Source organism: Emydura macquarii, unplaced genomic scaffold, assembly GCF_026122565.2.
Source record: "Emydura macquarii macquarii isolate MOO-44397 ecotype Brisbane River unplaced genomic scaffold, CSIRO-AGI_Emac_v2 contig_2422, whole genome shotgun sequence".
Lineage (NCBI taxonomy): Eukaryota > Metazoa > Chordata > Testudines > Chelidae > Emydura > Emydura macquarii.
Window position 1 is genome coordinate 43,598,548 of NW_027132559.1, and position 26,717 is coordinate 43,625,264.

Sequence of the window (26,717 nt, forward strand, 5' to 3'; positions counted from 1 at the left end):
TCCTTATATCACTTTCCCACCTTTAGGGGCAACCATGATGCATTGCCTGGGTAGCTTTTGTGGAAAGCCTCTATGGGGGCAGGAGAGAATGTACATGGTGGTCCAGTTCCCAGTACTGGTCCTCAGGACCATACCCCTCCCAGTCCACAAGTTACCATAAATTTCCCCTTTTTGATCTTGGAGTCCAGTATGCCCCGGACAAGATATTCTTCATGGCACTGGGATGGACAGGTGGCAGAGATGGTTGCATTAGGTCCAGAAATGAATTTTCTGTGTGCATTTTGAGTGACCTTGGCAAGCAGCATTTAACAGTGATGGGGTTAATTAGCTGACAAATCTGATTTCGTTTTGAATATCAGTGATCTAGTTTAGTGTTTCTCAGCAACTGGTCCATGAACTGATGCTGGTCCCTGAGATCTTCCTGACACAGTTTAGGAAGGCAACAAGCCGGTCCCTGGTATTAAAAAGTTTGAAAAACACCAATCTAGTTTATGGAATGGACTATTTGTGTGGAGATGTTTAGTTGAGAACCAGACCTTCTGGCCCACCTTGAATTCCGAACCCTCCTGTCTCTGGCAATCCACATATTTGCTTGTAGGCCTCCTTTGCTTCCATGTGTTCCTTGAGTTCTTTCTGAATCTGGTGGATTTTCTGGACTATATCTCAGGCCTGCAGGCTTTAGCAGGCAATTGGGAGCATAGGATGAAAACTATAACTGGCAAAAGAGAAACTTTTACCTGTGACAACATGGTCAGTTTTGTTATATGCAAACTTGGCATATGGGAAGAGAGGGGACCGGTAATCCTGATGGCAGTTTGTGAAACATCACATGTATTGATCTAGTACTTGGTTTACTCTGTTTGGCCATCTGTTTGTAGGTGGTACGTAGCTGATAAGCAGGTATGGATGCTTAATAGCCAGAGAACTTCATGCCAAAAATTGGGAGATGAACTGGGACCCTCTGGGACCCTCTGTCAGATTTAATACAGTTAGGAAGCCTATGCAGACAAAAAACATGTGCAAATAGAAGTTGAGTAGTTGCTGTGGCTGTGGCCAATTGTGCAGAAGGAATGAAGTGAGCCATCTTACTCATAATAGTAGACCAGCTGACTATGGCATTGCATTTATTCAATTCAGGGAGTTCTGGTATCAAGTCCATGGTGATCACTGTCCAGGGTCAAGAGGGAGTTTCTAGAGGCATAAAGGTGCTGAGGCATTTTGTGAGTGGAACTTTGGCATAAGCACATATGTTGCAGGAGCTGACATAGGTCCGAATCACTGTCCATATCTGGAGGGCACCAAAAAAGAGGTGGGAGGCCAGACGTTCAGTTTTGGAGAGGCCAAAATGGCCTGCTACAGTGGCATCATGGCATATACAGAGTACATCCAATAGGGGGCACCCTGGCAAGGCATATGTTATTCCATCTGTCACAGTACACAACCACCTGGTATCACCATTGGGTTGTTCTGTGGAAAATGCAGTCTTCTTGGCCAGCAGGTCGTCTTGAACAGCCAGCTGGATTAAAGTAAGGAGATCATATTGCACTGTAGTGTTGAGGAAGTTGTGAGGTTTGAGAAGGAAGGATCTTTCCCAGTTAAGAGATTTAAAGTTTTTTATTGAGTAAATGTTTCAAAAAATAACAAACAGGTAACCCATAGAGTTAAAGGGGCAAAGTTATACAACATCCAGGGACAATATGCAGGTTATCGGGAGGCATGGGGAGTGGATGAAAGTCTGGGGAGAATAACAAGGGATAAGCTGCGGGGTCCTGGATGGGGGGTGATGGTGTGGGCGCTAAGAGATACAAGGGGATATATGGGAATGGGGGAACGTTACTAAGTATGTCTGTGGGTTACTTTTGGGGGTGGTTAACAAAGAGAGCAAATAAGTCCATACAAAGTGGTGCGTCCCTCATTAGGTCCGATGCTTTAGCACTCGCCGCGTCCGCTGGTGTGTCCCCCGCCGCGTCCGTCGTGGTGGTGGTGGTGGGTTGGGTCCGTCGGTCCGGAAGAAGGGTCCTGTGGTGGCGCTCCGTCCCTCTCCTCGTGGTACTGCCGGTGGCCGGTGATGTGCTACAAGGAGGAAGAGAATCTTCCTTGCACCCCAGGGTGTTGGCTTTGCTATTCTTGGTTCCAAGTTGATGAGTGATGGTGAAATCAAAACAGAAAAAGAATAGCACTCGTCGGAGCTGCTGTTGCTTCAGAGCTCTCTGGCTTTACATAAATACTCTAGGTTCTTATGGTTGGTGTATACCTGTACTAGGCCTTCTGAAGATCCAGTCTGGTGAACACTCAAGCAGATCAGGTATGGTCCAACAGTTCTAGGATCAATGGAAGGAGTATCAATCCCAAATTTCCTCTTGGTTTAGAGACCCATCTTTTTGCTTTACAAAGAGGACAGGAGCCCTGGCAGGAAATATTATACGACAGATGAACCCTTTAGCTGCGTTCTCCTGGATATATTCATGGAGGGTCACGAGTTCCAGCTCCAATATTGCATAGATCTGGCCATGCAGCATTCTTAGTGACTTCTTAAATATATTTTTCCCTTAGGAAATCTTAGCTCAGATACAACATCTGATCTGCAGTAAGGGCCTGTGTTTTGCAGTGCTGTTTCCAGCTGGTTTCAATGAGACACAAGCAGATGGCTAGTTTACCCAAGATTACACAAGAGTGAATCAGTAACTCAGGCCAGATTAGAAACCAGAATCTTCTAGGCTTGCAGTCCTTTGCTTTTGTCTGGGATTTTTACAAAAGCCTAAGGAAGTTAGGGATCTAATGGGACCTGCAGCGGCCTAGCTCCCCTAGGCTTTTTAAAAAATCCAGCCTCAGTGACCAAGTAAAATTACCAAGTAATTTTCAGGAAAAGGATATATCATGTAGTTCAATGGTGATTGATCATATAATAATGGAATAGTTATGATGACTATAGGTCCCCTGTAAAATTAAGTGCCTAAAGGCTGGTGCAAACTTTGTTCCCCTTTTCCTGCCACTCTTTGCTATCACCAGACTTTCTCCATGTGCCCTGCTGACAACATCTTGAGAGCTCATTGGTCTTGCAAGGCATTGAGCTCTTTTGCCCCTGTCCTGCAAAGCCCTAAAGCCTATGAGCAGTCTTACTGAAGTCAAAGGGACTAACCACATGCCGACAACTCAGCATGTGTTTAAGTGTTTTTTGTGGGATTAGTGCCAGAGAACTCAGCACCTCGCAGGAGCAAGCCTCTAAGTGAGAGAGTGCAGTTTGCCAAGCTCCCAGGTCAGGTACTTTTTAGCCTGTTCCTGCATCTCAGAAATCACTGTACATTTTCCCTGTCTTTGATGATGGTCTGTAACAGACATCCAACTGTGTAAGACCAGAAGTAGGTCTAGTAAAGCAATGTTTGATTGAACACAGGGAGAGAAAATCAAGAGAAAAAAATTAGGTGGATTGAACCATATCCAGTTCTTGGACTAGAAAATGGCCCAGCTAAAATCTTGTAGTTACGGTGGTTTAAGCCAAGGACTGAAATCTTTACACAGAGTGGTCAGGAATTTGGCATATTTTCAGTTTCTCTCTCCCTCTCTCTCTATTCAGTTTTAGTTATTTAAGGCACAGATTTTATTACCCAGTGACTTTTAATCAAATATAGATTATACAATGAGCACTGAGATTGATGGAACTCAATGGAACTACTCAAGTGCATAAAATTAACCATGTGCTTAAGCATATACAGGATCAGGGTTCTAATTTATCAATTATTTCTAAATTATGCAAAGATTTATCTGATAAGTTACCATGAATCAGAAACTGTTTCTTTCCACATGAATTGGAAAGGCTTTCTAAGAAATGAACTGGATGAAGTTGGTTTTGTTCTGTGTTTACAGAATGGCTTGCTAAATTTTAAACAGACCAGTGCTGATGTTCTTCTCTGTGGGTTTATTTCTTTTCAGATGGACCAGGCATGTGATGATATAGATGAAATGTTCAGCAATTTGCTGGGGGAAATGGACCTTCTAACACAGGTAAGTAATCTGGTTGAAAACAAAGGGATAAGAGAAATTACTATAAACAAAGAGAACTCCTTACCTTCCTTATTCCTCTACAACAACTTATTGCACTTTCCTACTGAAAAAACACAGAGAGTCTTTTGAAAGTGACTTAAAACTGATTTTTTGTGTTTGGCATCTAAATCATTGCCTGCACAACAACAAAAGTAACATCATAGTAGGCTAGAGTATGAAAAAACTCTAACATGCTACTGTATGTAGCAGGGCACCAGCGAGCTTACCCTGCTTCCGCTTCTTTTCTTTCACAAAGCCAGTTAGAGACCCTCAATTCTATAACCACTGGTGCAAGCTTATTTATAAGTTGTGCTCCTACCACCTTTCTTATACACACAGATTGCCCTCTTAGCAGCTAGACCCGGGCAAGAAGAGCCACCCCTCTGCTTCCACTCCCCACTTCCTTTCAGCTCTTTATGCAGTCCCAGACTAACTGAGCGGCAGCTGCCTCTAATTGTCTAATTAGGTGCTGGTTTTCTCCAGCCAGCTCCCATTTACCTCCCTAAATGGGAGCTGGCATGACAGGGGGCTGACTCAGCAGTCCTTGCTCAGCACCCTGTCACAGAGGCCTTTTTCAAAAAGTTAATCCAGATTCCTAGTAGACTCGGCCCCAGAATGTCCAAACATTCTGCTATGGAAACAGGAAGAATTTGGATCTGAATCACCATGAATGAACAAGTTACATGTTTAAATGGACTGTAATCTGTTGAATGATACAAATGTAGGGCTGGAAGGGACCTTGAGAAGTTATCAAGTCCTGCCCCTTGCGCTGTGGCAGGACCAAGTAAACCTAGACCCTCCTTGACGGGGAGGGTCCAACCTATTTTTACAAACCTCCAACGATGAGGATTCCACAAGTATAAACTGAGTCAATGTTGAACTATGGAAATGAAGACAAAAATGTTTTGTTTTTTTTACTAATTTGTTGAATATTTGAGAGGTGTCTAGCTTAGTGATTCATCACCACTTGTGCCAAAATATGAAGAGCACAACATTGATTGCTTTAGGGAGTATATATACACAAAAGATTACCAACATGGAACATTTGAGTGTGCTGCCATTGTTGGACACTCACTGCCACTTCTTCAATGCCATGTTCTGAGATGCCACTGCTTCAAAGGAACTATAAAACAGCACGTCTCTTTCTAAACCCAAGGATTTGGAACACTTCCTACAACAAAACAGATAAGGCTGAGGAAGAATTTATAGCCCAAAACATTTTATACTCATTAAATTTTTTTTAAACTAACTTATGCTTAATTGAAACACTTAAATTGTCATCTTGGATTTTGCATGAGGTGCCCTACTTAAAGCCTCTATTTCTGAAGTCTTTCCCGTTTGTTGAACTCCAGTCATTGCCAAATTCAAGACCAAACATTTTGTGACACAGAATGAAATTCTGCTTGAAGCATCTTGAAAGCCAAGAGGAAAACATGATTTAATATGATAGTCTTGGCTATCAAACCCACCACACTTGGTCCCCTGTTAGCTTTCTGACTTTTTAACAGTTTTAGTTATAAATGAGAAAAGGGTGTTTTAGGATAATTATATTTTAATATTTTACTATGAAACTGACAGAAAAACTACTTTTGATTTGTACTGATTTTTACTTTTTATCTTCTTCATTTTCCCCCTCTTTTACTTATAACTTTTTCTGGTTCTCCTAGCTTACTATTTTCCTAAGCTATTCTGTGAATTGTATTTTTTCCCCTTATTCTCATTTATACTAAGGCAGTATAAATGGGCTTTAGCCAGAAAGGGCCTGATTCTTATTTATCCTGCTTTTTCATGTTTAATTTTTAACTACTTTTCTGCACTTCCTTTGTTTTTCTCTTTGATTTTTCTGTCTTTTTCTATTTGCCTGTACTTCTTCTGTTTTCAATTTTCCTTTCTGGCCATTTGGAAATACCATTTCCTATCATTTTTAAAATTAAAAATGAAAATATTTCCTTTATGCACTTGAGCCCTGATCCAGCAAAGCATTTAAAAACATGCTTAAGGTAAAGCAGGCCAGTAATAAGTGCTTTGCCGGATCAGAGGCCATGACTGCCATTTTTATCTTCTTTATTTTATATATAAACTCCTTGCTTTAATTCCTTTGATCTGGGCTTGTGAAATTCTCTCGTGTGGTTATTTCTTTTCTTTCCCTTATTCACACCATCTCTATTTTTGCAAGTGTGAATAGTCATGCAGAAGTGGCGTTCTGAGTTCACATGTTGCAGTTTTTCATCTTTGCACAAGTTCATAAGAAACTAACATTGCAAGGCTGGGAAATCATAAGAAAGGAACTGGTAAAGAGTTTTTATGAATTTTTATGGAAAATTGTCACCGTTTTCAGCCAACCCTAGTAAATATAAACACTTCTGGGATCATTCAGCTGCTAGGGCCAGCTTTTTCCTCAGTGGGAATTACAGGGAGGAATCCTCTTTCTTTGTCTTAATTCTGTATGCTTCTTACAGTTTTCTAAAATATCAGTCCCCAACCTCCATTCTTAGGAACAAACTACAGGCTAGAAATTCTCCCTTTAAAGAAGCCATTCATCCATATAAAATGTCATGGAGCAAACAAAACCAACAGGCTAGTATGTGGGTTTCTGTTTCCTGAGAGAAGAACTGACTTTGTTAGAATAATTATCAGTGTAAAATGGTCACTATATATTAATATCTTAAAGAGAATTACCTCATCAACACCTTTCTTTTTGTTCTCTTTCAACAGAGTTTAGGAGTGGAAACTGTCCAGCCTCCATCCCCCAAAGCATCTAATAAAGAATATAACTTTTCAGTTGGCTTTAAAGATTTAAATGGTAAGTGATGAGAAGGATTATTTAATGGTGTTGTAATGTGTTTATGTAACTCTTCTGTCAGGTGGAATCAGTAGCAACAAGGACCGGGTTCACTATCTGGGAGTTCCTTTAAACAATATGAACCAGAACTGGCTCGAGCCCCCATCCAGTAATCTGAAAAAATTTAACACCAGCCCTGGGCACTTCTAAGAGGCAATACTACCCCTCTCTCAAGCACTGAGTCTGTGTATAACAAAAGAGAACTTTTATTAAAAGGGAAAGGGAACCAAGCATTAGTTTGGGAAAACACCACAACCATGTTCAAAAGCATGCCACCATAAGTAGAAATCCAACACAGGGCATGGGGCAGTGTCCTTTGTCCCAGTTTCCCACCTTGTGGTGGGAAAGTCTGACCAACGAATGTCCCTTTAACACATCACTCTCCTCTTCCTTTGCGGCCCCCACCCACAGTTGGCTGTTCTTGGTTAGTGAAGACCCAGAGTTCAGAGGTTTGTTCACAGGGGTTCATCTCCGACCCCAGAAAGGGAAGGGGCATCGAGCAATGTCTCTGTGGTCGCTTTGTGCCTCTGCTGCTTGTGGTTATGTGCTGCCACTGTTGGACACTCACTGCCATGTTCTTAGGTTCCACTGTGTAAGTCAGGTCTTCAGTGGATTTCAGCTCTTGGTGATTTCACTGGGTAGCAGGGAATTTCATTGCTGGTACAGCCTCTGCATTGACTTTCCTTTCACCAGCTCCTTATCAGTGATTCAGCACTAGTAATTATTGTACAGAAACAGTGCCTCTCAATTGAGTCTGATTAGCTTTGTCTTTAAATACTAGAGAGGGGAAGGTCTAGGTCTCTTTGGGCAGAGTCCTCATCATCAGGTAACATAGCAAGGTCATACAAATATAAGTCCCCTCTCTCTTTTGCTGGGAGTGCAGTTCTCCTCCTTTTACTCATATAATAAGGATGACAACATTTCCTTACCCCAGCATTCAATACTAAAGTGATTTGTAACCCAACGCCAGCGATCGTTTTGGCAAAACAGCTCCATTATGCTGCGTACTTAGACAGAGTAGGCATATTTGTGCATCCACGGTCTGTTCCTGAAGTCTTTTCCCCCACCTCATCACTAGATGGGGAGAGCTCATTCAGAACCTGTTTACATCTAAAAAATACCAAAGCAATGGAAAAGTAGAAAGCTAAACAGCCATGATTATTAAAAGCAAACAATGATTTTGGCTGTCTCAATTTGAGATGCTTTAAAGAGACCTGATTTTCAGAGGCTGGGTGTTCTGCACTTTCTGAAAGTCAGGCCTGTTAAGGTATCTCAAATTGGACAGCCAAAAATAGAAATCATTAGTCACTGTTGAGAAATCATGGCCAATGTCTTCCATATTTAAATGTTTACTGAAACTGAAAACTAAGTTCAGCAATGTTGGTCTGACAGATGGAATCCATGAAAGAAAAACAAGATAGTGTAATGCCATATGCATTTGGCCCTGGCAGTCGATCTATATTTATGGGTATCTGTGCATTTTTCAGTAGTGATTGCTAATCAAACAATACAACTACAGCTTTGAGAATGCTGTAAACCACATGGGTTAGAATGTTTTTTAATGTGTATGTCACAAAAAGTCTTAGTTATTACAGTACAGAGAAATAAGACTTGTTTAGAAGTAATTTAGAGCCCATTTCAGGAAAGTGCTTAAATACATGCTTAAATTCATCTCTGCTCAGGGGCATGTTAAAGTGTTTCCCTTAAATTGGGGCCCTGAAGCAGACCAGCCTGGGAGAGACAGTAAGCATTGCCCAGTTCCATTTGTAGCCTTTTCTTCAGAGCCCTGTCTATTCTTCAATATACAGACAAAAGGAAATATGGAATAATAACAAAAGCAACAGTTCAGTTCTAGGCTGGGATTTTGGGGCCTCTGACCTCCAATAGCTAAAGGGACAGGCTGGGGTTTTTCCGCAGGGTCTGTTTGCCCTTTTGGAGCCTTCTGCTGCCTCCACAGGAAAGTGTACTCTCAGCTCTCTCCTGGCCCCAGCCAGTCTTATGGGGTTGGAGCCCTGCATCATATCGAACCATCAGGGGTCCAAGCAGGGTCCACTGATTCCCAGCAACTGCCTGCTAGACTTCTCTTCAGAACAGGGCTGGCTGTTCTCTGCCATGAGCCCGGGGCCCATAAAAGAAAGGGACCACCCTGTTAAAAAACCACTGTACATAGACAAAGCCTTGTAGTTCTCTCAGGGTCTCTAGCTAAAACCAGGCCCGTTCGTCACCCCACAGGATTTCCCTTAACTCTGGACTACATTAAGCAGTCCTAGGAGCGGTTGCTGACTTAGCTACAAACTCCAATTAAGAATTACCTCATTTAAGTGTGTCAGAGCTGAAAACACCAGCCAAATGTGGAATGTTTAGATCTGTTTTGGTAAAATACCTTAAATGAGAAATTGCATGGTTTGAACTCTCACTGAATAGGATCCTCAGAGCCCTGCATATTACTTTAAGCATGGTAAGTTACTGATTCATATCGCACAGTGACTAACGTTGTATCTAGGAATGTGACTTTTCAGATATTATTTTCTTATATCTTAAACCCTCATGGCTTGATTTCCCCTCATTGACACTGGTTTTACACCTGTGTAACTGCATGGACTTAGTGAAGTTACTCCTGTGTAACCCCCTTGGGGTTCAGGGACCATGGCCCCTTTAAAATCTGGTCCTGAGGTAGAGGTTGTTCCAGGGCAAGGAAATGCTGATTGGTCCAGAGGTAGCGATGTAGAGAGGGGGAGAACTATGGGGCATGTGTGTACTGCATGTTCCCATATGGGCCACCAAGTGTAACTCTAGTACCCTGGTGGCCAAGATGGCGTCTGCTCTGTGGGCAGAACTGGCCAACAAAAGGCATGTGCAGGAATGCATCAGGGAAACACTTTTCTACCCCCAGGGCATGAACACACACACACACACTGGGATACTATAGCGAATATGGGAGAGGGAAATATTAATTTACAGAGGGTGAATGGAGAAAAACAACTGGGGGAGAAGATAGAGGGAGTGGTAAAACAGGGTTACATCCATACATAACATGACTACCCATGGGCCCAGTGGTACCACAATATTAAAGGATAGACACTGAGCAATGTGTCTAGACTCAGAGATCAGGAATCCTGGGCAGAGTTCACATCTGACAGGGAGTCTTGGGTGCTCCTGGTCAGCTTTGGCTCCAGTAAAACTTTCCCCAAGAAACCGCTCTGGAGCCGCCTTCTGCTGCTCTCTGCAAACCCACACAGAGTGACAACCTCCCCCTTAATAGCCTTATCCCAATGCAAAGTCACGAGATCTACTACTCATGGCCCCATGCAGCTCTGGGTGATGGTGATAATAGGTCTGGCTCTAGTTTGTCCTCTGGTGACTCCTTCCTGGCACTGTGCTTCTCCTGACTCCTGTCCTGGGACGTCCCCGGTCGGCACTCTGTCCCTCCTAGGCTTCGGCTGATTCTCGGCTGCTTGGTTACATGAGGGCTTGGCGGCTGTAGGCCCTCTTGTCTGGAGCGCCAGACACACACATACACCTGTCACTCTCCCTCTCTCTACTACCCTCCCTTTGGAACAACCAGCGTTTCCTCTACCTCCGGACAAGGTTTTTAGGGGGCTCTGCTCTCTAACCCCCAAAGGGGTTACATCTGATTTAGGGCTCAGTCCAGCAAGGTGCTGAGCACTGTCCCTGATGCAGAAGAGTACTTAAGCTCCTGCTTAACTTTAAGCACGTGAGTAGTTCCACTCAAGTCAATGGACCTTCTCACATCTGTGAAGTTAAGCGTGCACATAGATATTTTGCTATATCAGGGCCAGACTTTTCAGCACTTTACAGGACTGAGCCCTTATCACCATGAGTATAAGAGGGATTCTTCCTGTCCTATATAAGAGACTAATACAGTCCTTTTAGAAAGGCAAGTTCCCTTCTAGTCTACCCTTGATCATGATCAGCTTAAGAATTATCCCCAAAACACACGTGTTCCTAGAACCCAAATGAAAGTCTCCCTCTTTAAAACTGTCCCCTTTTCCTTAACCTCTACAATTATCATCGTCCTCTACAATTTAGTTTTCATTGAACGGAGTGCAAACTGGTTTTCATGTCATCCACTCTCTAAAGTATTTTGTGGTGTTTGTGGGGGGTGTTTCTTAACAGAATCATTAAGTACACTGGAGGACAATGACTTGGATGCTTTAATGGCTGATCTGGTAGCAGACCTAAGTGAAGTTGAACAGAAGACATTACAAGCACAGAAAACTTCTTCTCACTACCTGCAAAGCACAGTCACTCAGCCTTCAACGGGTGTTTGTTCTGCTACTTCTTATGATTATAAATCAAATGTCCCTGTTACCACCACTGGACATTTTGAGGATGATTTGCCCCCTCCACCTCCAGATCCTGATTTAGACCTCCCACTACCACCACCGCCTCCTGAACCACTCACTCAGGTAAGCACTGAAGGAACCTTGTACCAAACATCCCCAATACCATGTGCTGCAATTGTGTAATGGTTATTTGAGTAGGAACGAGAGAGAATATCCAAGAATGAACTTAAATGTTAGCAGTAAAACAACCATAGACTGTTGAAAGAAGTATGGGTTGGATGAATGGACTATAAAATGGATAGAGAACTGGCTAGAGCATAGGGCTCAACGAGTAGTGATCAATGGCTCCATGTCTAGCTGGCAACCAGTCACAAGCGGAGTTCCCCAGGGGTCGGTCCTGGGTCCGGTTTTGTTCAACATCTTTATTAATGATCTGGAGGATGGGGTAGATTGCACCCTCAGCCAGTTTGCGGACGACACTAAGCTAGGGGGAGTGGTAGATACCCTGGAAGGTAGGGATAGGATACAGAGTGACCTAAACAAACTGGAGGATTGGGCCAAAAGAAATCTAATGAGGTTCAACAAAGATAAGTACAGAGTCCTCCACTTAGGAAGGAAGAATCCCATGCACAGCTATAGACTGGGGACCGATGAGCTGGGCAGTAGCTGTGCAGAAAAGGACCTGGGGGTAACAGTGGATAAAAAGCTGGATATGAGTCAGCAGTGTGCCCTGGTTGCCAAGAAGGCTAATAGCATATTGGGCTGCATTAGGAGGGGCATTGCCTGCAGGTCACGGGAAGTGATTATTCCCCTCTATTCGGCGTTGGTGAGGCCGCATTTAGAATATTGTGTCCAGTTTTGGGCCCCCCACTACAAAAAGGATGTGGACAAGTTGGAGAGAGTACAGCGGAGGGCAACAAAAATGATTAGGGGGCTGGAGCAGAGGACTTATGAGGAGAGGCTGAGGGAACTGGGCTTGTTTAGTCTGCAAAAGAGAAGAATGAGGGGGGATTTGATAGCGGCCTTTAACTACCTGAAAGGGGGTTCCAGGGAGGATGGGGCTAGGCTGTTCTCGGTGGTGGCAGATGACAGAACAAGGAGCAACGGTCTCAAATTGCAGGGCAGGAGGTCTAGGTTGGACATTAGGAAAAAATTTTTTACTAGGCGGGTGGTGAAGCACTGGAATGGGTTACCTAGGGAGGTGGTGGAATCTCCATCCTTAGAGGTTTTTAAGCTGAGGCTTGACAAAGCCCTGGTTGGGATGATATAGTTGAGGTTAGTCCTGCTTTGAGCAGGGGGTTGGACTAGATGACTTCCTGAGGTCCCTTCCAACTCTAATATTCTATGATTCTATGAATGATAGATGCTCATTATAGAGCAGGCAATAACAAGAGCTATGATCCATCCAACTTGACATGAAATAGCCTTTAGTGACACTGTTCATAGCTGAATACACATTCTAGTAGAGTGTAGGAAAGTTTTGATAGCTGCTATATAGTGGCAAAGGCAGGCTTTGGGACCTGCAAAGCTGGTGACCACGATCACATTCTGGCTTGTAAAGGAGTATAGCAGTATTTCTAGCCATTGTGATGAGAGCTTTGAACAATCATCCATCAATGTCAACTGATACTAGTGCACGAAGCTTGTCACTGATTTTTTTGGTTTCTTTGTTAGTAGAGACAGTAAGATATTCATGCCCCTCCCCGCATCTTATAGTCACCTGCAACTGGCCTTTAGGGTCTGTGAAAATCATGAGTGCAGGTCCCTGGATTTTTGGGAAGACCCCACATAGATTAATTACAGTCCAGGCTGCTGCTACTGATGGTACAATACTAGGGTTGTTTTCAGCTCTGGTCAGCTGCTTGCAACTGACTTGGCTCCTGTGCTCAGCAGCCCGTTTGACCGCGGGAGGCCCTACTCAATTGTGTAAAACTACAGCATTGTCCAGCAGACTGATCACAGGTTTGAGATCAAGAAATGACTGCTTTCTAATCCCAGCTCTGCCACGTCTCCCTCTGCTCTTCTAGGTCAAGTGATTTAGGGAAACTAAGATAGAGAAGCTAGCTGTACCAGGGGACAAATCCTACTTACCTGCCTCACAAGGGTGTGTGCTTGTAGTAAGTGGGTAATGTTCATAAAGCCCTGTAAAATCACCAGAATGCAGAAACAAGTCTTGGTAGCTAGGAGCCTAGGGATCTCTGTACGTTTGTCTGTCTTGCAAATCCGTTTGAACTATTGGAAACTATATACACCGATTCGAGTACTAGGCTCCCTTTCTCAAGCTGTGGGGAGAAGTGGGACTAATCTCAAGATCCTCCACCCCACCCAGGGCATACACATGATATGTAAATGGAGCTGGTTACATTAGGGATATATCAAAGAATAATTTCACTAACGCTCCCCAGATCTTCGGGTAGGTCCTGTACATAGTAATATGACCATGATGGAGAGGAGTTATTTGTATTTGGTGAGCCAGGAGTCAAGGGAGTCAGATGCTGTTTACAGGCCCACCCAAAAGTGCCCAGGCCCGTTCTGCATAGAAGCATAAACACACAGGCAGTTAGAGGGATAGAACTGACTCACAATTGCTCTGCGTGTGTACTTTTTGGAGTAATTTCAACGTGTGTGAAAGGCAGTAGCCAGCTAGCTTTGAAAACTGAATTCCTTTATTTAAAATATATAAACAAATATCAAAAAAGCGCTATCAGGACAAGCTTCACCTGCTGACCTGTAAGCATTTTTCCACCCTATTTTGAGGAGACCATTGCCTGAGCAGACTCCACATGCACTGATGGCCTGACACAAAGGTGACTGAAGTCAATAGGAGATAGTCCATCCACTTCAGTAGGTTTTTGGATTTGGCGCTAATTCTTTGGTTTCAGTTCCCCAATGGTAGCTTCCCTGTGGCTAATCCTCCACTGTGCAGCATCCTAGGGTATTCCTATCTGGAAGAGAAAATAAGATCTTTGGGCCACAACAACAGAGCCTCGGACTTAACTGGAATCCTTTCGGAAAGGTGTCACTGGGTCCACTCACCACTGGGAACCTCCTCCTGGCTGCTGTAGGGTGTAGTTCCTTCCAGGTCCAATGCCCCCTTCGGCCATTCATTCACACCCCCTACTGCCTCTTTTCCTGCAACTGAGGATGCCCTCTCTTAATGACTTGTCCCTCCGGCAAGGTCATTGTAGTCCTCCCCTTCTGGAGTATCAAAAGTCATCTCTGACAACTGTCCCAGGCAGTCTTCTGCTCCACTACCCAGTCTGCCCCACTTCTCCCAGTGGCTGGTAGGGAAACCCAGGCCTGCTCTCTACTCTAGGTTCCAGGCCAGAGACCAGCAATTGTGGTCTGCTTTCCCTAAGATCCTGTTGCTCTTTCCCTGGATCTCCTTCCTTCAGCTTCTGGCTCCCCCCTCCCTGGCTGTACCAGCTCAAACTCCCTCCTCCCAAGGAATAACAGCACACTACTTAACACTGTAGCCTCAAATACACTTCCCTACTCCCAGGGAATTACTGCAGCCTTCTTTCCCTGAAGCTCCTTTCTGCTGCCAACTTCCTGACTTTATACCAGCCCCACCTGTTCCTTCTCCACTGGGCTCCATCATCAATCAGCCTTTCAATCCTTAGCTCTCCCCAAGGTACAGCCTATCTGGTTAATTAACCTAATTTAATCTGCTCTGCCTTGTGTGGGTTGAACACCCCATCACAGAAGGACACAAGATATTTCCTTCACCCCCTTCTTTTCACAAATGAAAAGAGTTCCTATGAGATTTTGTTCTGTGCTGGATCTCTAATCACTGTTCTCCAGGCCCCTCCTGAAGCCATCTCCACTGCTCTGCCAAGCAGATGGGATGATATTCCAAAGGAATCTATGCACAGTTTTATGTCCTCAAATGGCCTCAAGGACACAGATGCAGCCGCACAAAAACATTGCCTCCTTCTCCAGACCTAGCTGAAGTTCAGAGCACTACCATTATATGAGATGCTGAAAACATCTTGATATGCTCCTGATTGTGTGCCTTGCTGTCCACATGCAAAATTGCCATATATTGCTATTAACCGAATGACAGCATCAGTGCCAGAGGGAAACATTGCACAAAAGGAATGGGAAAGAATTGATTAAACACGGATGTTTGCTTTACTGTCTTAGTCAGTGAGTATTTTCTTTGACATGATCTAGCATGTTCAGTAGTGCCAAAGGCAGGTGTAAGAGGAATCTCTTTTGCTTGTCAAAATCCATAATGCAGCTAGTCAGGTCCCCTGATTGGTAGCCCTCAAACCAATCAAGAACTGGCGTTTTGTTGGATGTCTTTTAGTCAAATGGTCTTAAAGTGTCAACCATTCCTATTACATTTCCAGAGTTAGGGTGGTACTCTGTAACCTTTAAAACTGTGGAAACAAAAGATATAATGCATTTCTTTTAAAGAAGCACAGAACTAAGTCTCATAACTTTCCATCAGCTCTGACATTTCTTTTTAAAAACTGTCCTTAAGCTAAATAAGATTTCTACATTTTCTGGTAGTGTTCCCTGGGTTAGATGTGTTTCTATTTGAGCGTTGGAAAACACGGTAATTAAAGTTAAGTAGAAAATACAAATCCTTTAGAGTGTCAAAACCTTTCTTCAATGGTGCCAATATTTTTAGGCTGATAAGTTATTTACTGACTGTCTGTTTCCTCTATCTATATGGATAAAAACAAAGGTTATGATAACTAAGTGCTCTCCGGTGACGAGGGAAATTTGTTGCACAGATATGTACTTCACATTAGCCCTGTTCAGCACAGGTCATACACAGATAAAGTCTAGTTTACACACCCGCCTGAGCTATTCAGCAGGAAACTTGGCCAGACTACTGAACTATTTCAGTTAAGATATTTTTGGTGCCTCCTACAAAGAGGTGTTTGTGGTGGGGCAATATATTCTGATAGCCTACAGTCTGCTCTCCCTGCAGAATATCAAATCTCACTTTGCCAAACATTCGTTATGCAGCCACAAAAGCTATTTTTGGCTTGTTGGAGTTAATCCACCTCTGAGTTATAGCACTGTAGCAATGCAAATCTCCTTCCCTGCTGAGTGGAAGACCTTCAAAAACTGCTGTTTTGACATTCTTAGCTGAGAATCTGACCACAACAATCCAACATGGAGCAGTTTCTTTTACCTTTCATGCCTTGCCTTGTATTCTTGACATTCTGTGAGGGGACATCATGCTAGTATCAAGAGAGGACAGCTGCCAGACAAAAACATGTTTAAAAGGCGAGCCAGCAGAATATAGTAAGTAACATCACTTTGCAAGAAGGTCCTCTTTGGCAAACAATGCTAAGTTAGGTCCACATGCTTCTTATAGGTGCAACTTGTGAATTTGTGCACCATCCTAGTTTTCCCCTGCAGTACCAAGGTAAATATAGTTCACTTGCAACAGCAGCTCCAGAATGGAGGTGGTGGGGAGGGAGGGCATTACATAGAGAAAATTTTATGTGGAACAGTGGCACTAGGACAGAAACTGCCTCTCAATGTTTTCTGATTGGAAGCTTGATTTGGCTCCAGTTGTCAGAGCAAAAAAAAATCCACCCCTGCAGAAAGGAGCCTGTGGAGGCAGAAAAAGATCACTAGTGATTGTACAAACTAGTCAAAAATCAGAGACTCTTCCCTGGGGGCAAGGAGGAGAGGAAAAGCTAAGAAAGGTGGCTGTGAATGTGGGGAATTGGCAGAGGAGTTGAGGGAAACAGAGGTCTTAGTGTCGCATTAGTAGCCCACCATGATCTCAGAAGTCACAGGTGATCACCAACCTAAGTGTAGCCCCCTTATACAGATACATTGCAATTATCTACTCAAGGTGATGAAGGCATGGAGCACTGTTTGGCAGGTCTATGTCAGAGAGAAACAATCACAATCTTTACATCAACCACAAAGGAAAACAGGCACTTCTAGCTATTACAGTGACTTGGGATTCAAATTGTGCATGACATGGTTGCAAACCAGCTGGTCATTATGATCCTGAAATGCTTGTTCTCTAAGCTCTAAAAGGCATAAATTGAGAGGCAATGAGTTTGCTGTTATGTGCTCCTGTCCACAATACTATGTCATTCAGCGGCCAGACTGCCCCCTGGGTGCAATCACTTTTTTCCCTGTCCAAGTTCAGTTCAGACCTTACTGCCACATCTGCTGCTTGTTAGTTACCTCTCATGTGAGCATAGGGAAGACCTGTCTCCATGTTCTACAGCAATCTGCCCAAATCATCTCACTATCCTGTAAGAGATCCATGATTAGGCAACAGAGAATCTTTGTCTTGTAAATCAGAATTAAGCTTTGGGCAAACGGGGCTAAGCCATCAGTGGCCATTGATTTCCTGTAGCTGGCACCTATGCCAATGAATTTTCCCTTGATAGGCCTTGTGCTGCTGGTATAAAGAACTATGAACAATTATTTGCATGTAAACATGGCGCTTTGCTCATTTATTTAATAGAGTTTATTGAATATCTTGCTGTTATTTCAGGAAGAAGTAGAGGCACAAGCAAAAGCCGACAAGATTAAACTTGCATTGGAAAAACTGAAGGAAGCCAAGGTTAAAAAGGTAGGACATAAAATACTGAAATTCTAACTTAACATACAATTGAGTGTATATGTCAGAATTCACTGAAATGCATTATTTATAATGTTACTCTTCATATTCTTCCTTTATATTTTGTACATTTCAAAATGTACAGTTAGAGCTATCTTGTACTCATACTTTACATCATGTATTGGAGGAACAATATTCTACCACTCCACCGCTGACAGAATTTCAAAAGGTTATAACTCTTAATTCCAAGATGTGGACAAAGCCCAGTATCCTCATAATCTGTTTTAAGGAATTGGAACACATGACCAAATATTATTCAATCATCGTAAACTGATACCAAAAATTTGAACCTATACTTTTTCAAAGCAGTGTGTATGGATTTAGTCAGATCCCTCCAGTTACTGTTAATGGAGTTGCATTGCTAAATCCCTTCATGGCACTTTGCGATAGAGGCAGTACGGTAAGGGGTTGACCTTCAGGAGCACCTCGAATTCTAGCTGAACTCAACAGGAGCTGCAGTTGCTGAGTTTAGTTGTAACCTCACAATCCCGTCCGAGTAAGAGGTGAGGGAATGGGGCTGCCAGAGACCAGAGCCTATAGGGCCTCCGCACACAAAGTGCAGGTCTACTATGAATTTTGGGGTGTCTAGATTGGAACAACTCCCACAGAGACACACACACACTCTCCCCAGAGGACATGTTAAGGGAAATCTCCCCAAAGAGATCTTCGCACAGAGATTTCCTCATAAAAAGGTTCATCCTAGCCCAGGGCTCAACAAACCCCAGGCACCAGGTCGCCCTGGAGCCTAGGAATCTAATTCTGGCGACTAGTATTTCTCCCAGTGAAAGACTGGGTCCTGGGGGGAGTGGCTGCCATGCTCCAGCCAGGACACCCCTGTATCCATATGGTGGGGCCGGGAGGGAGGAGCACTGCAGCTGCCACACTCCAGCCAGGGCGCCCCGCCGCTGGGCCCACATTGTGGCAGAGGGGTGGGGGGAAGGGGTGGGGTCGGGGGAGGAGCGCTGTGGCTGCCGCGCTCCGGCCAGGGTGCCCCGCCGCTGGGCCCACGTTGTGGGAGAGGGGTAGGGGGAAGGGGCAGAGCCGGGAGGAGAGAGTGGCTACTGCGCTCCGGCCAGGGCGCCACTACATCATGTGGCGGGGCTGGGAAGGGAGAGCAGCTGCTGTGCTCTGGTCAGGGCATCCTGCTGCTGGGCCCACATTGTCTGGCTCCTTAATTTTTGGGCTGGCTCCTAGCTACAAAGCAAATTTGTCGAGCCCCATCCTAGCCCATCTTATCCCTTTTATCTGCAAAATAAGTGATCTTATTTTGAGCAAACAATTTATTTTGAACTTCTTTTGGTTTTTGCAAGATACAAAATATGTAAAGTCATAGTATTTTAGAAGTTAGACTCTGATGGTCTTCTGGTTGCTAAATATGATCTGCGCTGTAATTGGTGTCATAGTCTGAAGTTCAAGGAAAATGAACACAAAATTCTAGAGAAAGATAATCTTCTCTCACTTTTAGAAAGAGGCTGTTAAATGTGCTGTGGCTTAGAGCTGTGAAAAGGGGTAAAACACCACAGGCATATTTCTGAACTGTCAAAGCACTGGAAACAGACATTACTTCCCCTTTTTCCTAAACATGTTTTAGATTATGCATGTCCAACATATTTTCTTCATATTCTCCACCACAGATGGCTCCTTATTTTAGAAAAAACATTTTGGAGTTTGAAATCAATGCAAACATCAAGTTTAGTTTTTTGATCTGCTTTTCCAAGGCCAGGTGGGTGAGGTAATATCTTTTACCAACTTTTTTACCAATCTTTTGATATCAGACCAACTTCTGTTGGTGAAAGAGGCAAGCTTTCAAACTTACACAGAGTTCTTTTTCATGTCCTTCTTTTCAAAGGTCTGTATGGACTTTTCCTGGTTGCTCTTAGTTCTATGTTATTACCTCTGCTTTAGTAGAGGTTTGCTCAGCTGCAAAGTCTCTTACTCAAACATTTTAAAATTAGTATTTACTAAAGCTACAGCATACAGGAAGTTCTCCCAATTTTCCAGCGTATAATTCTTGGCAGGAAATTGTTCTTCAGTTTCCAATTCAAGTGGATGACTTGACTATTCTTACTGTATATTTGCAGTTCTCTGTCTAAAAAATTGCTAAAATATGAAAATCTTTTCCCCCTCTGAATAAACATGCACATTTCTGTCATTTAAAAAGTGCTTCAAGAGGAATAATGAACTCTTTTGGTTTCTGCAGTCAATCACTGTAAGTGATGATCTGTCTATTGAAGAGTCTTGTACTGGTATCAATCATTGTAGCACATGAATCCAGGTTAGCTGATTAGAATAGCAAGATTCCTCCATTCTTTTCCTCACTTAAGATTAAAACATCCAATTCAATATTCTTTGAGTAGATGAAGCTGTGTATCTACAGGCACTGGTGAGCCTTCCCCTTTCAGAGTCTCCAGAGTCATCTGTCCAAGTTCGTCAGTCCAAGATCGGGCTCTGGCACAGTTAACTGCTTCATCTTCGTCTCCGGGTGATTCCACGGTGTCTGGCTCTTCCTCCCCTTTGGTTCTGGAGGATTTCAAGGTATACCACAAATTACTGGATATCCTGTAGCAGTCTGCCCCTGAGAGAGTCGCTCTCCCTATTAATGATGATGTGATGTCTCAGGCCTTGAAGCAGGGTCTGGGAGTCCTCAGACAGCTGCCACATCCTGGCCTTCACCCAATGGCTACTGAAACCTGGTGGGCTGAGAAGCTATTAGGGCTATAGCCACAGCCAAGACACCACACACGGGAGCTCTGATTAGAGGATTGCCCAGCTCCACTCATTGGTCCAATTATGCTATTTAAGGCAAGAGGAAAAAAGGAAGTTTGTTTGAGCAACAAGGTGGTTTCTTACTGTGGCTGCATTGGACCCTGCTTGTGCCTGACTCTTGCATCCAACCCTGTTCCTGGTTCCTGCTTCCTGCTCTGCTCTTGGCTCCTTCCTTAGCCCTGCATTCACTCCTGTTCCACCATGCTTCTGCTCCATGCTTGATCTTTGCCTCTCCTCCTGCCCTTACACCTCACCTCCAATCCTGCACTGTATGTAAGACAGCACTATGATTGCTCAGAGCTACAGTATGAAACTGGAGAAAAGCCTGTTGAGAGTATCTGGGTTAAATTTAGAGGCAAGAGAAACAAAGGTGATGTCATGGTGGCCGTCTGCTGTAGACCACCAGACCAGGAGGATGAGGTACACAAGACTTTCTTCAGACAACTAATGGAAGTTTCCAGATCACAGGCCCTGCTAACGTTCTCTGGAGCATCCTGAGTTCGATACTGCTTGCATCCAGGTGCATGGAGAAATGCCATTTCATTCTGGTGCAGGGATTTGATGGTTTTTACTTCCAGGCAGCTCCAAATTCCCTGCTCGTAACCGCGGTGAATAATAGAGCCCAGGAGGGCAGGTTTAAGTCCACTGCCAAGGGTAACAACTCTGAATGAATGGACCTGATGGGCAGGAAGTTTTACACCTCATCTCCCTTGAACAGCAGATTGCTAATCAGAAGGCACAGCTGTCCAAGTACAACTTTGTGAACTGGACGGCTATGTCTAAATTTGCAGACCAGCTGCCCGAAGCCTCAAGAGAGGAATTTCAGGCATTTGTCACTGAAGACTGCTTGGTGGTTAAGACTTTTGTTGCAGTCTGCTCTGGACGTTGTGGATACATTGGCTAGAATGATGGCCTCAACAGTGACCGTGAGTGAGAAGGGCTTCCTGGCTGCAGAATTCAGGCACTGCTTCTGATGTGCAACAAGTCATAGAGGATTTGCCCTTTGATGACCAAGCGCTGCTTTCGGACAAGCCTCTACACGCCTTCAAGGACTCTAGGGCTACCTATGGCTTCAGTGCAGGACATCTTAGAGTACTTGTTGCCTATTCAGTCATTGGTACTTGTGCTTAGTTCATTAAGAGTACATCTGGCAGTAATTATTGGAATTTCATCCCCCCCCCCCCCCCCCCCCCCCCCCCCCCCCCCCATTCAGGGAAGATCAGTCTTCTCCAATACCATGGTAGCAAAACTCTTAAAAGAGCTTCTTCGTCTCCCATCTTCTGGTCTGAGTGCCAGTTCCTCTGTAGGATCCTATCACAAGACCTCTGTTCAAGCCCCTGGCATCTTGTCCCTTTCCACTTTTGTGTCAGAAGACTGCATTCCTGGTAGCAATAACATCTGCAAGGACAGTCTCTGAGTTGTAGGCTCTGATGCCAGAGCCTCCTTATACATGTCTTTAAGGACAAAGTGACTTTACAACCACATGCAGCATTTTTGTCTAAAGTGGTTTCTCAGTTTCATTTGAACTAGGCGGTATACTTACCTGTGTTCTTCCCTAAGCTTCATTCATCTCCATAAATTAGATGTGAGGCAATATCTAGCCTTCTGTCTGGACAGGACTAAACCATTTCATGCTTCACCTCACCTGTTTGTGTCATACGCAGATCGTATGATCACATCAAGCGATCTCTTTGCAGATGATCTCTAAATGGATAACACCCTGTAATATGAAATAGTTTAAACTACACCCCCCTCAGCAGGTGTGCGCTCATTCACGAGAGCACAAGCAATGTCAAGTGTTCCTCAGTGACGTCTCAATAACAGACATTTGCAGGGCTGCTACGTGATCGTCCATACATACAGTTACAAACCATTATGCCATTACTGTATCTTCCAGGGTGGATGCACATTTTGGTAAGGCGGTCCGGCAGTCCTTATTTATGTAGACTCTGAGCCCTTTCTCCTGGGGTAGGTACTGCTTGTGAATCACCTAAGTGGAATACATGGCTGCATCTTCTTAAAGAAGAAACAATGATTACTTACTGCAATCGGTTCTTCAAGATGTGCTGCAGATATATATTCCAGGAGCCACCCTCCAACCCCTCTGCATCAGAGTCTAATCTATGGGCATTTGGTGCGAAGGAACTGAGGGGGAGGGTTGGGGCGGCACCAACTCATGTAGCCGGGGAGGGGCTAGGGCCACACGGCATGAGCACTGCCCCTCTATTGGTAGTGCTGGCCAAAATCCTCCAGCTCCTGCATGCTGGGCACACACCCCCAACTTGAATATACATCTTATCGCATCTTGAAGAACCAGAGTTACAGTACGTCACCATTTCTTTCTAGCCTTCATTACGGGCACTTTGTACTTGGCTACTCTGCCTAGCATTTTCCTTCATTGTACATCTGCTAGATTTTAGAGAGGCAGAGTTGAAACTCTGCCATCTCTCTGTGAAATTTTTCACCTTTCCTTGAGCTACATCCAATACAAAGTTTAATTTTTCTTTTTTACAACAGATCTTTTTCTTTGGTGCACAGACAATGTAAAAGTTCCCAGGATGTATTATTCTCCCAGTTCAGTGTAGTACATGGTGCCTTTGAATCAGTAATAACCTTCAGCCTTAATCTTTCTTATCTGTTTTAGCAGATTCTTGACCAGACTAGCTTTTTATTCACTACTGAAATTAACTGACTCTTTTATATGACTCTGTACTCAGCTTGTCGTCAAAGTGCACATGAATGATAACAGTACTAAGTCACTGATGGTGGATGAACGGCAAGTGGCACGAGATGTTTTAGACAACCTCTTTGAGAAAACCCATTGTGATTGCAAGGTGGACTGGTGTCTGTACGAAATATACCCAGAGCTACAAATTGGTAAGTTTCATAGGCCAGACAGCCTATCTGGGCTTATAGTATATTTTTGTTCTGTGGGTACTGATGATCATTGAAAGTTTTCACTGTCCCAGTATCCGTTTATGGGCTGTCTGTGTGTGTTGGAGGCATGCCTGCTGCAGCAGTTTGTCTGAATTTTGAGGATGTGAGCACTGCCTGCAGTCTGAGTTGTGCAGCAAGTACCAGTCCACCCAGTACATGGAAGTGTGTGGTGTGGTGATGCACTGAGCCTCTGTCATTTTGGGGGAATATGTCTCCTATACCTCAGTGCAGCAGACCATGAAAGCTCCCTGTTAATGGCCATTTTCATCATTTAAATTTTACACACAAAAAATGAACCAGGTGAATCATTATATAAGAAACCCAGCTAAAGTCTTTATGGAGAGAGAGTACAGTGTTTTTGACCATTGTTGACCAGAGCAATCTTTCTTGGGCCAGCTAGCGCTGTAATTAAGTAAATGTTTCCAAGCAGCATGTCACTCATTTCTGATACACTTCACCTGTGGCTGCACCTTTAAGTACAGGTCATGTATATTGTAGTGATCTTTTTCTTCAGTAGGGCTGCCACTCAGCTGATGGTGCCTCATGACCAAAAAAGTAACAAGCCTGCCCGTGCTGGCCTCAGAACCCTTAGAGGACAGCTTGTAAGAATTCACACATTGTTTGGTACAATTCGATCAACTTGGTTTCAAAGAGGCCTTGAGACCTGAGTAGGTTGGAAGGTTCTTTCCCTCTGGACTATCACAAAGGTCTGTGTCTGGGCCATACTCACAATGTATTCATGAAGAAAAAGGAATGTTGCCATGACCTTCTCCCTGTACACCACTGGCCTGGAGACACTGCAAACTGAAAATGGCCCTTAGAACTGTAAATGTATAAACTCACCTGACCATAATATCCCAACGCAGATTTGAAAATGTATTAAGAAAGTTACATCAACATCAGGTACTAAAAAAGTCCCAGGAATAATGATCCTGCTACACTATAAATCAGATGTGGCAAATTGTTAGAAAAGTGTCTGTGTGCCTCTGAACATGGAGATATTCATCTACTGGAAGGAATGGCAGATATGTTAATTGCCTGTCCAATCTTTCTATCCTATTAAGATGATACATGAAGCAATATTGCCACCTTCTTTTGTACCTGCTTATCTTAACTAAAGAGAGACTGAAAATGGCATTTGGCACTAGAAATGTCACAAATGTCACTCTGAATAATTTTAGAGTCTTCTCTTGCTTTGGGAAGTTCCTTTCTCTGGTCTGGTCTAATCTGGATAGAAATCCCTGAACACCGGATGACAGCACAGAGCCAAATTCTGCTGTAACCATTGGACCATAGTGTTTACCTGTGTGTCTGGATGATCTGGAATGCCATTTTGAATCCCTGTCTTACAACCAGAGGCAAAGGATATTGGGGAAAACACCGAGGAAGAAATTGGGGTTGGTATTCAGACATTTTAAAGAAATAGAAACAATTTGTTTTACAGTAGCAATCTGAAGTCCCAGGTGCATTCAGGACCCCATCATATTTGGCATGGTATTAATATAAAAAGAGATTGCCCCTACACTGAAGATCTTACAGTCTAAATAGACAGGACAGAAACTGACAGGGGAAGAGACTTGCCCAAGGTCATACAGCAGGTCAGTGGCAAAGCCAGGAATAGAACTGAAGTCTCCTGAATCTCACTGCAGTGCCGATCTGCTGGACTAAGTGAGCGGGATATAAAGATTATTCATTTGTAGAAGGGTATTTTGGTTTGGGTGGAGAGGATGGGTCAGGAGATCTTCTGTTTCCACTGGTGTGAAATATGCCATAGCAGAAAGAGATTTAATTAATTTTCTTTAAATATTTTAAAATGCACTCTGCTATTTATTCCCCTTATACATTACTTCATAGAATTAAAATAGAATTATTAGCATTCTTATTAAGCAGACTTACTGGACCACAACAGATTTTCATCAGTAAATGGCACTTTATTGAACCCAAAATGTTTCACCAAAAACATCTCCGGCTTGGCAAACTCTCCACGAACCAGGCAGGTTCCCAAAATTTGCCAGCTTGCAGGGCTTCCTGCCCTGCCCTGCCCTGTAGACTGCCTGGGATCAGGGACCCCAGGGTTCAAGACTCCTGGCCCAGCTGGCTGCCCAGGAAGCTAACTGGGCTAGGAGTCTGGAAGCCAGAGGGTCCCTGATCCATAGGAGTCTGCATGGTGGGGTGGCCATGAAGCCACAGACCCTGGGAGACCTGGAAGCTGCTGAGTGAAAATGACATTCTGGTCAGTTTCACACTGCTATTTTCACTCAGCACCTGTCAGCCTCTCAGGGAACAGATTTTGTTTTGGAAACACTGTGTGTTGGTGTTTCCCCAAAGCAGTTTTTTTCAGGATTCGTTTCATGGGAAATTTAGAAAAAATTGTTTTCTTATTTGGCATGAAATTGAAATTTCCTGTGAACTGGAATTCCCATGTTTTGGCCAGCTCTAATTTTAACATTTGTACAAAGAAACTATACTATTCTATGTCATTTCCCTGCGAGAGAGTTCTAGTATATCCTTTTCAAATATTACTTCGAGTAGCAAACCCAAGAAGCCAATATTTCACATTAGTGAGTAGATATTCCAAAGAGAGGCCAAGCTATTTCTGTATCAGAACATTTTTGCTAGAGCACTGTACATACATTTTTATGAGACTGTATGTAAATCAAATGATCTATACTTTCAGATAAATGGCATATTGAAAACCACCATGAAATTTTTCTGAAGCTTTACCGTGGTACAACATTGGGCTGTATTTTGCAACAGAGCAATTTAACCACATAGCTAACTTGTACCCAGGTTTAGAGTTGACTATATTCTTCCATACTATCATTGTGGCTGGGTTTGCTGCTAGGGCCACTGTTCTGAAAGTTATTTCCAAGTTACATTAATATCTTTTAGTGCTCAATTTACCATTCTGTTCCTTACCTGTATTTTATACAGTGGTTTACATTTTCAGTGCAGTGTAGCAATATCAGTTGCTTTATTAAAAGTATTACAGTGCTTTGTGTTGCTGAGGAACATGTGTACATTGACAGGCTCCCCAGCTGATCCTCTGTTACACCTGACAGCACATAGTTATTTAAGGATCAGAACGGAATGTCAGTGGACTATATTGTACCCTTCCATTTGAGTGAGTGAACAAGGGTCTGAGAAGGTCCAAAACACTAGAAAAGGCCATCAGAATGTGCTTTCTCATCTCCTTCCACAGTAGTGCAGT

General features: G+C 43.6%; 1 protein-coding gene across 2 annotated transcripts in view; it reads left to right on the forward strand.

Moving 5' to 3' along the window:
- APBB1IP (amyloid beta precursor protein binding family B member 1 interacting protein) overlaps positions 1 to 26,717 on the forward strand; it is a 106,650-nt gene that overhangs the window by 32,095 nt on the left and 47,838 nt on the right. The window contains exons 2-6 of one of the 2 annotated variants that reach the window (XM_067562390.1): positions 3,931 to 4,002; positions 6,757 to 6,844; positions 11,021 to 11,313; positions 17,678 to 17,755; positions 23,287 to 23,446. In XM_067562390.1, coding sequence (XP_067418491.1) covers positions 3,931 to 4,002; positions 6,757 to 6,844; positions 11,021 to 11,313; positions 17,678 to 17,755; positions 23,287 to 23,446 — 691 coding nt within the window. Of the gene's footprint in view, positions 1 to 3,796; positions 4,003 to 6,756; positions 6,845 to 11,020; positions 11,314 to 17,677; positions 17,756 to 23,286; positions 23,447 to 26,717 lie in introns of those variants that run through there. The other variant, XM_067562389.1, reaches the window with a different exon arrangement.